We start from the raw sequence: 13,311 nt of genomic DNA, 5'->3' as shown, positions 1-13,311 counted from the left end.
CGTATATGACTCCTAGGCTGCTTCACCCTTAGTTTAGAGTACATGTACCTGAATATTTGCAGAGTAGCCTCATAATCTGACAAAGTATTTCCTTAGAGCCCAGTGTTCCATAAATGACCCTCATTTGTTAACAGAAAACTCGCCAGCCAAGGTCTGGCCATGGGTCATAGATGTCCCCACGGGTCACAGGGGTAAATTTCACCGCCATGTAGAGCCATCTGGTGATTTTTCAACTAACCAATGAGGGTCATTTCTGATCCATTGGGCTTTCAAGGTAGCACATGTGGTGTCCAACACAATTATGAACTCTCGCACCCAACAATCAACAATTCTTAATTTTATGACCGGCTAATTAGGCGGGGTCACTTATGACCCCTAGTGGGGCTCTCTAGGGTTATTAAAATGTGAAATTAGACAAATTGAACTTAGACCTCATGTACGCAGCTAATAAAAGTGCGCAGGCAATCATGGTCTCCTCTTCGAGTCTTTGATGACCCATTGTAGAATCTATAATGCTTATCTCAAACAAAGTTTTACAGCAGATCTCAAATAATAATGTAGATTCTATAATGGGATATCTGTCATAGAATATATCCTGACAATGAATGATGGTTCTAGTACGTGTAAATTAGATATCGAAGTATAAACCCATTATAGTAATAACCATCAAATTCTGGAAGAGAAACGAAAATTTTGCATATTCCTATTCCAATATAGATTCTATGATGGCCGGTCATAATGTAGATTCTACAAAGGATTCCTTCAGAAAATCAGGGGGTTTACTTGAAAGACTCTGATAGAATCTTCGATGGGCCTATGGTAGATACGACTCTGTTTCTGTGGATCATTCTTTGCATAGACTCACCGATCTAAGACCGGTGTAGAAGTTTAAAATGTCCTAGGATAAAATGTCCGGGAACAAAGGATTCTATTATGCGCTTCAATCTCTGAGCTATTGACTGTCAGGGTCTCTATAGAACCATATTGCAGAATACAATAGGGCCGGACACTTTTTCCAGGGGGGACACTTTTTACTTTTACACCGGCTCACTTTGAGGCGTGACCGCCCCCAGTATAATATGCATTGAACAGGCCACAGTTCCTCCATGGTGATTTACTAAAACATGACGGTCTTAAGGTTGTGTTAAGTTGATTGACATTGGCTGGTCTTGGGAATGAAATATCTCTTTGGAAATAACCACAATACTTCTATCAGTGGTTATAGCAGTCGATCAATTTCCCTGTCTATTAGCCTAGTCTATTGGCAGTGAAGCTTCAATAAAGAAATCGCATTGATAATATCCTTATGAGCTTGCCATTTTGAACTCTAACTATCTACATGTGTGAAATTGACGCCAACCTATTGTCCATCCCGGTTGAACTATGTTGAATGGCAACCAATGATAATGTGCATATAGCTTGCATATTCATAAACGGTCTCAGAGTGGTCAGTCGAGAGTATTATTATGATTGAAACTTTTGCTTCGGTAGAACGCTCGTATCTCTTGCGCATGTGTTGTAGTAATATTAGCCGTGTTATGATGATAAATAACGAATAGAGTAGCCCCTTACTGACCTCATGGCACCCATGAATCCATTATTCGAATTTTCAGCCGCAGATCTTGGTACGTGACCTTACAGCGGTTAAAAATAGACCTACATAATCTACTGAAGATAGGTCTTGTTGTTTATAACTACAGGTGGAGGCCACTGGTTCCCACCTCACAGAGAAACTTACCTACCAGAAACTTGAACAATGAAGAAAGTGATATACGTACATTTCACTCGTGTTGTAGAATCACTGAAAAGTCTCGATCTTATTCAGAGGGACGCCTGCACTGTTGAAAGTAGAGCTTTCGAGCTTTTTGACCATTAAATAAGTTTCGGCCAACAGAAATATGCACCCCATAATAGAGTTTGTTTTTTGGTAAAATCGAAAACCCCATTGGCAAATGGTTTTTGAGATGTAACTGCCTCTAAGGGTTTTTTACTCTCCAGAAAAACCTCTCATATTTGAGTTGGTCGAAAAATTATTAATGGTTTTTCTAAATCTGAGAAACCCTTAATTATTTCTAAGAAATTCTGATAAAAAGTTTGAGTGAAAGCACGCGCCAGGGAACGGGCCAAAATCTTGGTTGACTTTAGATCAACAAAAATTGCTGTTGGCAATGTGAATTGTCGAAAAAAAACCGAGCCAGGTCCCAGTGATATATATTCTCCATTACCGTTATCATATTCCTACCACCAAAAATTTCACACATCCCGAACATTTTCCGGTAAACACGGTTAAAGCTGACTGGTCAAATATACATTCCCGAGTAAGTGTTGAACAGGAAGCGCCTGATCATTCATAGGTTCTTGTCCTCTCCCAGGTCGATGGAATACCCGGGATGGACCGGGGATGTGTTCACAAAAGTGGCTCAGACTCCCGTGAAGGTGTTCAAACAGTGACTAAATCAACTCAGGATTGCGCCAATATATATATTAAAGAGTTGGGGAAGTGATGATATGTACATGCATGCATTTAAGGATAGAATCAGGCCTAAATTAGACATCATTACGATTTGAGGTCCTACCTTGATAAAATCGGGAAAAAGAGAGAGAGCGTGAATTAATTATCTCGGTCGTCATGGACACAACCAACGTCATCGAGAACCCTTTTTCAGACCCCCGTAACACTAGGATGTGGATCGGACCCTTTACATTTCTTTCAAGTTGGGTGGAACGGACTTCGCCGGCCACCCGAAGGGTCCAATCAGCATCAACAACTCCCCGACATCCCACAATTAACCCAGTCTCGCTCTGACTCTACATAAGAAATTATATTATTTATGTATATACTGGCGCTTTAATGTAGCCCAACAACAGATATGTTACATAAGGCAGAAGCCGAGCTCTCGGGAATGTTCGTGATGTACATTTGGATATTCTACTGAACATTACTCATTACCCTCAATGCACGAATCGAAAGCGAGGCATTTTGTGCAAACACGGTAGGGTGCATTTCGAGTGAAAGCGTCCAGAGATCAGTACATAAAATATTCGGACGAAAAAGTCTGAACACGATTCAACCGTTTGCCTCCGAACTGCATTGGAAAGGCTTTCATTTAGAACATGGTTGGTAATGAAATGATAGATTGACCAAACTATTTGTGTCTTTAAAAATATCCAACACCAACATAACTTTTATTCTTCGGTTGATCATCAGGTTGGTCTCCAAAACGTCTGCATTCAACGCAAAAATCATATTTGGTTTCAAGGCTCAGATCAAGAAAGAAAACTTCAAAGGAATCCGACCAGAAGTTCGCGCTCCAGAACCCAAAATGATGCGCACTTAACATCTACGAATGGACTATAATAATGTTCAGCCACTCTAACTACTAGGCATATTTTCTACTTGTTGCAAGGATGCAGTCTGGTTGTTTTTTAACAAAACAGGTGTTCCCGTCCTAATCAGCTAGCTTCAGTCTTTGTATATATAAGTCATAGTCATAGTCATTTTAACGTTTGCCAGGGCTCTAGGTACATGTAGCTCTAAAAACGACATACCGCAGCACATTGTAAGCTGAAAGAACATGAGCAGTGGGGGCAGAAGGTTGATAATGAGCTCGAGGTGATTATGATGTCTAGGTCCCTGGGGATTATCTAGATGGGACGATACCAACTTTTTGCTTTTGTACGTTTTCTATTGCATGTACGGGGAATTTTTTTTAACTAGCTGGTGATATCAGCTTATGGTATGCTCAGAAACCACCGAAGTTGAGTACACTCCGGACGCAGTGGATCGGCCTCGTCCCTCGACCTGTTTGAAATTTTCATTCTGACAATATCAGGCCATTTCACTCGATACATACTTACTCCCTCACTGCGTATGGAGAAGTCGTGTTGTAGGGCGTGTTTTGCAAGAGGATGTCAAATCTCTGTTTAATCATCTTCTTCTATACGTAGTTGTACGAGGAATCTTAGAACTGTTCAAAGAAATCGTCGATGAGGCAAATCTTGCATATCTTGGCGGCCGCTCTCCGACCGAGTGTCTTCTTCGCCGGCGACCTGCCTCGCACGGGCACGGGCCTCGCGCTTTGTATTTCGTCGTCAAATGCTCTTCTCGTAAGGGTTTCGAAACCTGCCTATTGACACCACCTACCCGAAAGCTGCCCTTCACATACATGTATGTGCTTGCTACATTCACTAATATAAGTGGGTCTGTCGGAAGTTATGTCTCATCTAGTTAAACCTGAAATACAGGAACGTTGAAAACAGTAATAAAACACCACCCTCTAAAGAAGGCCTTTGAATCGTTCATGAAATACAGTCGAACCAAATTCATGTATTATTATACATTTTTTAACATGTACTGTTTTATCTGCTTGCACAATAGTTTAGCTCTCGCACATGCACAAGTTTATTTAACTTCACCTACTCATTATGGTGTACGGTAAAAAAAGGTACAGGAAAAAAAGGTACGGAATGAAGGTACAGGAAATAAAAGTACAGGAAATAAAAGTACTGGAAATAAAAGGTACCGGAAAAAAGGTACCGGAAAAAAAGGTACAGAAAATGGCATAAGTAGGTAAAAAAGTACACAATTTTTTTTAGAATATTATTCTCTTTAACTGGTTCAGACTCGGACTATGTCTTAATCTTTTCTTGCCCATTTTTCTTCTTCTGTGACTAAGGTGGTGCCTTAAAATAGTTTAATACATTGCGGACAATTTTGTTACGGAATGAATTTGAGGAAAATTCATGGGAGAAGTTGCCTAACAGGGGAGGTGACGTTTTTTTTTGGTAATAATTACATTAACGTTTTTTTAACTTTAAAAATACTCGTGACGTATTCTTATCAGGGGCGGACCCAGGATCTTGGGAATGGGCTTGGGGGGGGGGGGGGGGGGAGGGGGCGCACCTGGCATGCGCATCCTACCTGGCATTTCACATTAAGATTCTCGCCAATTTCCCTAAATAGCTTGTGTTTGGTCTTAAGTCTAATAATTTGTCTGTTAAGACCTAATTGACCAGGCATTATTGTTAATTGGGTCCAGCTATATGATAAATGTTAATTGATTAATTGCAATTTAACTTGAACAGTGGTACATTTATCAGTTAACCCCTTTGCAGAGGGAATTGTCCTAGAATCTTTACAATCATCATGATCTTGATAGCCGTGTTCTCACTATTGAAAACCATAACGGTATACTGGAAATTTGATATACATGTACCTATTTATAAGGCCTATGCAATGCCTACGCAACAAATAAAGTGAAAGTTATGAATAGAAAAAGAGAGAATTCAAATAATATTCAAAAACAAAAATTGTGTACCTTTTTTACCTATTTATGCCATTTTGTGTACCTATTTTTCCAGTACCTTTTTTTTTCCGGTACCTTTATTTCCGGTACTTTTATTTCCTGTACTTTTATTTCCTGTACCTTTATTTCCGTACCTTTTTTCCTGTACCTTTTTTCCTGTACCTTTATTACCTAGATTCACTCATTATGTATCACTACATGATTTACGGCAAATAAACTTATTTTGAATTTGAATTTCTATGTAAATATTTACGAGTTTGTAATGCATTCACATTATATTAATCAAATGATTGTATTATAATGCAATTTTTCTGCGTATCGAGTATGTATATTCTTTTATCTTGGTGAGCAAGGTAAATTCCTAAGACAGATCCTTTCTCACCAAATCCCCTCTTCTTTTATCTCTTAAAATTCTATCTGCACGCTGCACCTGTTTATTGTTATTCTTAAATCTATGTAAAACATTTTATATGGTTACAATAAACAATTGGCCGGGTCTATTTGGCAAGCCGCTCGCCGAACAGGCATCTGTTCGGCAAGCCGGGCTTGCCAAACAGGGCAAAAATACTACCCTCTTTGGCGAGCCGGAGAGGTTACAACATGTTGGCCAATCAGAGAGCAGTGACGTCATATTCGAATTTATATGCGCATATTTAACAATGGCCGACTTCCCGCTCTCGATTCAATTTCTGTAACTAAACTCGGGTTTTTGTCAATAATCCATGAAGAAGCATGTACATGTACATGACTGTATGGATTTACAAAAAAAGTCATAAACGTGATTTAACTGATAAGCATGTTAAATGCATTAGTGTGCATTTCTAAAGGCGTTTCACTGTAACTCCAGTGTTGCTGACCGTGTTGCCACGAATGATAATGAGCTCCTGGATGGTTGAATATGCCTGAGTTCGGCTCTCCATCTAGGGCAGAAAAAAGGCGCTGTTTGGTGAGCCGGGCTTGCCAAATAGTCACTTCCTAAACAATTTTTGATTATTTTTGTATTCCCTGAATTGAATGAAAGAACGAATACCGTAATATATATCGGTATAAAAAAGCGTGTCAAAGTATACTGGTCTAGAGAAAGCTCGCAAGAGTATACCACCGTTCAGAAGGAAGCTAGTCAAAGTATACCGGTCTAAAGGAAGCGTGCCAAAATATACTGGTCTAAAGGAAGTGTGCCAAAGTACCGGCGGTTTCAAAACGAGTGCTAACGACGTATCCATCTGGATGTAACCAAATATTAATACTAAGAAAGTCGATAAAGTTATTTTGTACAAGTAATCAGGGGGTCACCTTTCTCTATATTGCGGGCTCGGATGCCACAATCCTGGTATCTCTGGCTATAAGGTGTTGCCACCAACGCTTTCGGGGAAATGCTTGAGTGGGATACAGTGGAATTCAGACCGATTGTTAACAGGTTACATTTCTCTTCGGATCTGCCCAGCCGACGAGGCTGTCAAAACAGATAAATAAGATGGGTGCTGTGTTTTTATACTTGGATATTTAACCGGGTAGTATCAATCAAATTAGAAAGGTTTAGATTTCGAACTAGGAACGAGAAATAGAAGGTGGCATTTCGACAAATATCGCGTTGCCTGTTGTCAGAAATGAAAAACCGTCACACTTCGACATGATAACACAAAACAAGCGACTTGGCCAAGAAAAAACACACTTCGTTCTTGTTCTTTGCATCTGAACCTCTCTATTTTATCGATCGTGAGCGTCCGTCGGTACAGACCGTACAGTCAAGGTACATTGCAAATATAAACATGTTACTATTTCCACTATGCTTTGCCGTTGGCCAGTAACAGTTGCCAAGTGATAGACTTGCCCAATTAAAATGAGTCAGTACACTCTGTTTTGAGTTTCTAAAATCACAAATATGTACGCCTTAGAAGATTAATTGGTTAACTAAAAATCCCTTAAGCTTTTTTTTCTGAAAAGCCTCGGAGGGTTGTTCATTTCGCTGCTAAAAGACCCTCTAACGTGTGCATATTTGTGTTTGCCGAAAAACCTAAGAGCTCAAAAACCTTTCTTATTTCTAAGAGTGCCTGGCAGTGTGTACTTTCGCTATGCATTGAATTCGCTGAGTGGCTGTCACTTTCATTAACATTGGAGTGATTGTGAAAACTATGACACTATTCCAACCATTCCACAGACTAGTCGTGCAAATAAGCCCGTTTTTCGAGCGAGTTGTCGCAGAGTCGGGGGAGTTTAATGAGAGATATCTTTTTTAGGAAGGAGTTCTAATTGCTTTTGGATTTCAAATTCTGGCCAAGATGATGGTGCCTATGGTCAACCCTCAGTTCGGTTACCGGGGCGTGTTTATTAATATGGCCAACCCTGGTGGTCAGTTGGTAGGCAGTAACTCCAATTTATATGTCGACAATAAATGTTTACCAATGTTGCAAAAGGTGTGCTTTGATTATTTTGCACCGACCAGTCTGAATGTGTAGGGTTAACTCTGCTCATATGCTTTGATAACGGTTTGCGTTGGCTTAACATACAGAACTGGAACATGAACGAACTGCTTCTAAACAAAACCTGTATGCGTCTACCTAGTCCGGAATGCGTGGAAAAGATTCAACTATTGGATCTACTTCTCCAGGTGAAGATGACAGAAATCAGCGGTGCATTGATACACAGTTGAACGTTGAAAAAGTTAGGCCGAAGCCGTTTATCTAAATGTGGAACAGGCTCTGCGAGTATGTAATGTCTACTCATCCGCCGTTATTTTGCAGGTATTTCAAGTGTCATGGCCGCCGCCGCTGCAGCGTCACCTAGCGGATCTGTCCAAGTTTTGTTCCCATGTTACTTCGGTATATACCTGTATTCTTCATTTACTCTTAGTCAGTCACCAGTTGTTGCTCACTGTGTACCTTTCGTTTCGTTGCAGTTTCCCGTAGTTTGGAATAGATTTGTAGGATGGGGTCGAGAGACCTCGCACCCCGGTTTGTAGTCAAACCGTCACTACGACAGGAGGACGATGGTCAGAAGATTGTCTTCAACTGTCAACTGGAGGCGCAGCCTAAGCCGGAGATCACCTGGTTTCGGGGCACTACTAAATTAGTCGAGGATGATCGTGTTAAGTGCAGTGTTAAACCAAATGGCAACAAATACGACATATCATTGGAAATATCTGATGTTTCGGAGGGAGACGGCGGCTCCTATAAGGTCACTGCCAAAAACCGACTCGGCGACGCTTCGGCCAACGTCAATGTCAATTTTGGAAGTAAGTAGTGTTTCAAATTCAAATCATGGATTACTAAGCTTTGCTCATTCATTTGGATAATCAATACTCATTCATGGATTACTACATCAGGTTGCATCGTTCACTTTGGATATATTACTTGTTGTGAGGGTAATGCGCGAGCGTTCCCCGGGTATAGCCAGAGCAGGTGCCGGTTCTACCCAGGATTTCTCTCACAACGGATATATTTCTCCGGGTAAAACCGAGCACTACCCTGCCTAACCCATGGTTTCTCGCACTTTGGATATGTTTCCCGGGTAAGACAGGGCATGTGCCTGTCCTAACAACCCACGGTTCGTTCTCGCACTATGGATACCTGTTGATGTGCGTTCCCACAGTCCGCCATAGCACGTGCCTTTCCTAACCCAAGGCTTTCTCACTAATGGATACTAAGGTTCACATCAGTGGATACGACATCTAACATCAGTGATACCGCTATGGCATAAGTACAAACATATTGCATGGAGTTTGTTTCATATTAACTTGACAATAAATCAGCTGAAAAGCATGTGCATGTAACGTTGAACGGTATTGGTGCTTGTTAACTTGAAACGGACTTTCTAAGGTAGAGGAGTCTGGTAATGGATATTCCGAGCTTTAGCAAACGCACTGATTATAAAATACATCCGTAATTACAGAATCGTTCGTTCATAATTTCAAATCTACAACTGAATTTGAGATGTTTTTGTTGTGAAAATATTGGGCCGACCCTAAATTCACAGACCGATCCCGTTCGATGCCCGCAGGTAGCTCGACGATTCGGCCGATTAGTTAGCCGTTTTACGTATAAACCATCTTCTCGCAAGGCGCCTGGCATGAGAGATTTTTCAGGATTTTGGAAGTAAAGAGTGCCTCATAGCCCATGCCGGCTGGCTCTTCCAGTAGGAATGAGACAGTAATAAACAAACTTATTTATACATTTCAACATTGCTGTTTACACTAACGTAGATTTCAACACGTGGGCGAGTCTCTTTACCTCGCCAGTCGGCGCTGAAAAACAGCTCACACGAGACAGCCGAATTTCGCGCTGAGAACTCTGGGCCGCAATTTTATATTTACCTCACTCAGTGGCACCGTATCAAGAGGTATTTGGATATTATAAGTATTTAAAACGACCATTGAAAGCAAGTATTGGTTCATAAACCCCACAACTATGTTGTTTTTATGAATGAAGGTGGTTGGAATTCCATACCTTTCATCGAAAGGCGATTTTATGACGATGTTTGAAGGATCTATTTGATATATCGCTACACAAATGTGATCAGGTCCAACGGTACGTGCAGGTGTACGGGAGCTGTTTTTTCTAAAACATCTAGATTTATAATGAACCGCAGTTTACAGTGTAAATGCACTATGCGCCTATGCTGCCTCGTTTGAATTCAGCCGTTATGGTAGGCTACCATAACCGCTTGGGTTGGGGCAAAATATGGAAGCTTTCAAAAAGCATTTAAAACCACATTATTCGTAACTAATTTGAGATGTTTTAGGATAGAAATTGATTCCTCACTGTCGGTATTGATTGTCTCACCAAAACCGCTCGGGTGGAGCTAAAATGTTGGGCAAAACCTCGGCTAAGCCTCGGTTTTGGTCTACATTTTAGCTCTGCCCTCGCGGTTTTAGTGAGACAACCAGCACCTCCAGTTCGGTATCAATTCATTAAGCCAAAATATCGCAGCTCTGAGGAACTTCCAAACTCGACAATGAACCTCGTCCGCATATTGCGCCATTGCAATGGGTGAGTCTGGTAACTGCTGTACGCCCATATCTATTTCGAATTGACCTGCCCAGGATAACTTACGGGATAAACAAAAACAATGAACGCGAACGAACCAAAGAAATGTTGGGGCAGGGTCACGCTACTGCCGAATGCATTCCACAAGTTTGCGGCAATAGGCAGCAACGCTGAGGGATATCTCCCCTTGCCGTATGCCGCTTGGGCAGTGTAACTCGACTGTCAGTGGTGGTGATGCTTATCATACATGTTTGTCAAAAATTTTGGATAGACGAGGGACAAGAAAGCCTCCCTGCCTTATCCCACTGCGAAAAATCGAACAGCGCTAGCAAAGGCTACTCGTTTATTCTCTGTCCACAACGTTTTGAGTTCTGGAGCGCATTACTGGTCGGATTTCGTTGAAGTTTGGTTTTTCTGTGCTTCGCGACCAAACAGAATTATTAGTGTTCATGAAGCTTTGTCAGTGGAAAATATTTTTAAAATCTTTTCGCGAGGCCCAGTGGCCAGGGTACCCTGATAGGCCACATTTTGTTTTTGTATATTTCCCATTCACTCCTGGCACATTAGTTGATTGACAAAAAAGGATAACCTGGACATTTCACCCACTTTGGTCAAGATATAAACTGTACAGTGCGGAAAATGTCAAAATTCAATGCAATGTCAATGTCCACAAATACATTCAAAAAATCATTTCGCTACTATTGCTACTGAAATGAGAAAATCGTGTGTGGTCGCAAAGCAAAGTTTTACAAAAACCTACTTCAAAGAAATCCGAGACGTTTTCGAGACAGCAAAGGTCTGACTGGAGCCTGATAAGAGAGAAGTTGAGAAGAGCGACTTATCGCGGATCATTATATGTATACGGATAAAACCCTCTAGAAAATGACCAATTGTGTGTATATTTCAATCCATATACATATAAAGATCCGAGAAAAGTCACTGATATCAAACTCCCTATTCATTTTCAAAACGAACGTCTCTTCCGCACTTACCCAACCAATCTGCTAACACGTAGACAGATCGTCGTGAACCACATCGCCAAAGGGCTTGTTTTCTAGCAGATAACAAATGGGCCGGGTGTGTACAATGTTTTTGGTGTGCTTTGGTCATTTTTGTGCAAAAACTTCTGCTGCAGAACATCTGAGACAACTTCAAGCAATTTTTACTAAAATACAATGTAGATGTACAGTAGAACCTTGGCGGACACCTTGTACCATTGTACCATTCGTACTTCCTGCATAAACTGCCAAAAATGTTGGGAATCTGTTGAGGGAATGATTGGCAGTTGATGTTGCTGTAATGAGACTGTAAGGGCATTTTCTGACTCACACCAAATCATAATGTTGACATATTTTGCTACGGCATTAGTATTAGAGTATTTTGTTGTTACATCTTTCATACATATCGACTTGCTCATGGTTTCAATGGTAAGCATAGTGTTTGCCGAGCCCAGTGATTTTGGTGAGACAATCAATACCAACAGTGAGGTATCAATTTCTATTCTAAAATATCTCAAATTAAACAACGGAATATATGGTTTTGAATGCTTTTTGGCAGCTTCCATATTTTGGACCCAAGCGGTTATGGTTGGGCAGCTTAATTCAAAGCGAGGCTTCTTTTGGGCATAGTGCAGTTACACTGTAAAGTGTGGTTCGTTCTAAATCCAGGTATTTTAGAATATGTGACTAATATCTGAATAAGTACCAAACTGATTGATTAAATTCAAAACCGTGCGACACGATTGCACGTTACATAAGCATGAGATAACAACCACTTTCCAACTCATTTGTCCTTATAAACCCCAGATAATTAAAATTTGATTAGTAATTCGATCGCAGTACCAGCAAACTCGTTGGCACCATGCTTGGCAGTCTCCCAAATTTTATTGTCGATTTCAGTTAAAACCTTATTAGAGCTCACCACTAGGTGCATTGTTAGAGTGAAGGGGCGAGGCTGATCCGCTGCATCCAGAGTGAAAATTGTGTTGGTTCTATAAAATATAATAGTGTAAATCATCCCTTACTAATACATGTACTACATGTAGTTCATTAATGTTGCCTGTCAGTGACTATCTTATAACATGCATTGCATGTCTGGTGAGGTTTGGGTGTGAAAGGGAATCATCAACAACTTTGTTGAGGGTTGCCACCCTTCCGAGTCGAGGTTAACCGCCACTATGAGTATGTCCTGCATCAGATCACATCAAATTCTAAATTAGACCCTATGATGGACTCTACATCAATCTAAAAGTTTCATTATGTAGTGAGGATTATGCCAGAACACTCGAGAAGCTACAATTATAATTATGTACATGTAGTTTCAACTGGGTCGCCATGTTTGGTGTTTGAATGGAAAGTTGTGATGTGTGCTTTGGTTTCTCCAGTCTCCACTTTCAATTGAAAACTTAAAAACATAGCTCGTTGGGTACCCTTTCATAGTCTCGACTCCACGAGGAATCCTCACACTCGTATAGGGTCAAACAGCGTCTCGTTTCGAGGTAGCCTTCAATCTGAGGCTGGATGCACTCGGAGAGATGGTTGGCCTTGACTGGGTGAGGAGAGCAACCTGTGGAGAGGTTGCAGAGTCCTCGCTGAGTTGTAGATTTGTGAAATAGACTACTAATAGGAGGTGATAATAGCTTGAATAACGTGTATTCAGCCAGGCTCGCCAACTTGCCGAGCTGGCATTACCTGAGATGGGCCTGCGGGAGGCCTGAGGGTATCTTTGCATAACAATGAGACAGTAAAAATTGCATGCAGGCGCTGACGAAAAACTAATAATTAACTCACATCGGCCTTACTTTAGTCGAGTTGACTTGTGTTTCAATCGGAATTCTTATTCGTTTTCTGAATTCTTCTTTCAGAACCCCAGCAACAAGCGTAAGTATCTAATTTTCTCATTATTCGTCTACAATTTTGCATCAAAACAAATTGATGATAACAATTATTTATATCCATTGGTAAACAATGTAAAACATTTTCTAGAAAATATGCTGGATCCACTCACCAATAAGATCCCAAGCC

The 13,311-nt window shown here is 40.8% G+C and overlaps 1 protein-coding gene across 8 annotated transcripts in view; it reads left to right on the top strand.

Moving 5' to 3' along the window:
- LOC135491955 (twitchin-like) overlaps positions 1-13,311 on the top strand; it is a 192,226-nt gene that overhangs the window by 17,490 nt on the left and 161,425 nt on the right. For all 8 annotated transcript variants that reach the window (XM_064777946.1, XM_064777939.1, XM_064777941.1 and 5 more), the window contains exons 2-3: positions 8,203-8,538; positions 13,152-13,167. In XM_064777946.1, the coding sequence (XP_064634016.1) occupies positions 8,232-8,538; positions 13,152-13,167 (323 nt within the window). In that variant the 5' untranslated portion in view covers positions 8,203-8,231. The remainder of the gene's footprint in view (positions 1-8,202; positions 8,539-13,151; positions 13,168-13,311) is intronic.

Source organism: Lineus longissimus, chromosome 8, assembly GCF_910592395.1.
Source record: "Lineus longissimus chromosome 8, tnLinLong1.2, whole genome shotgun sequence".
Classification (NCBI taxonomy): domain Eukaryota; kingdom Metazoa; phylum Nemertea; class Pilidiophora; order Heteronemertea; family Lineidae; genus Lineus; species Lineus longissimus.
Note: the sequence above shows the minus strand (reverse complement) of the source record. Positions and strands in the feature narration are given on the sequence as shown.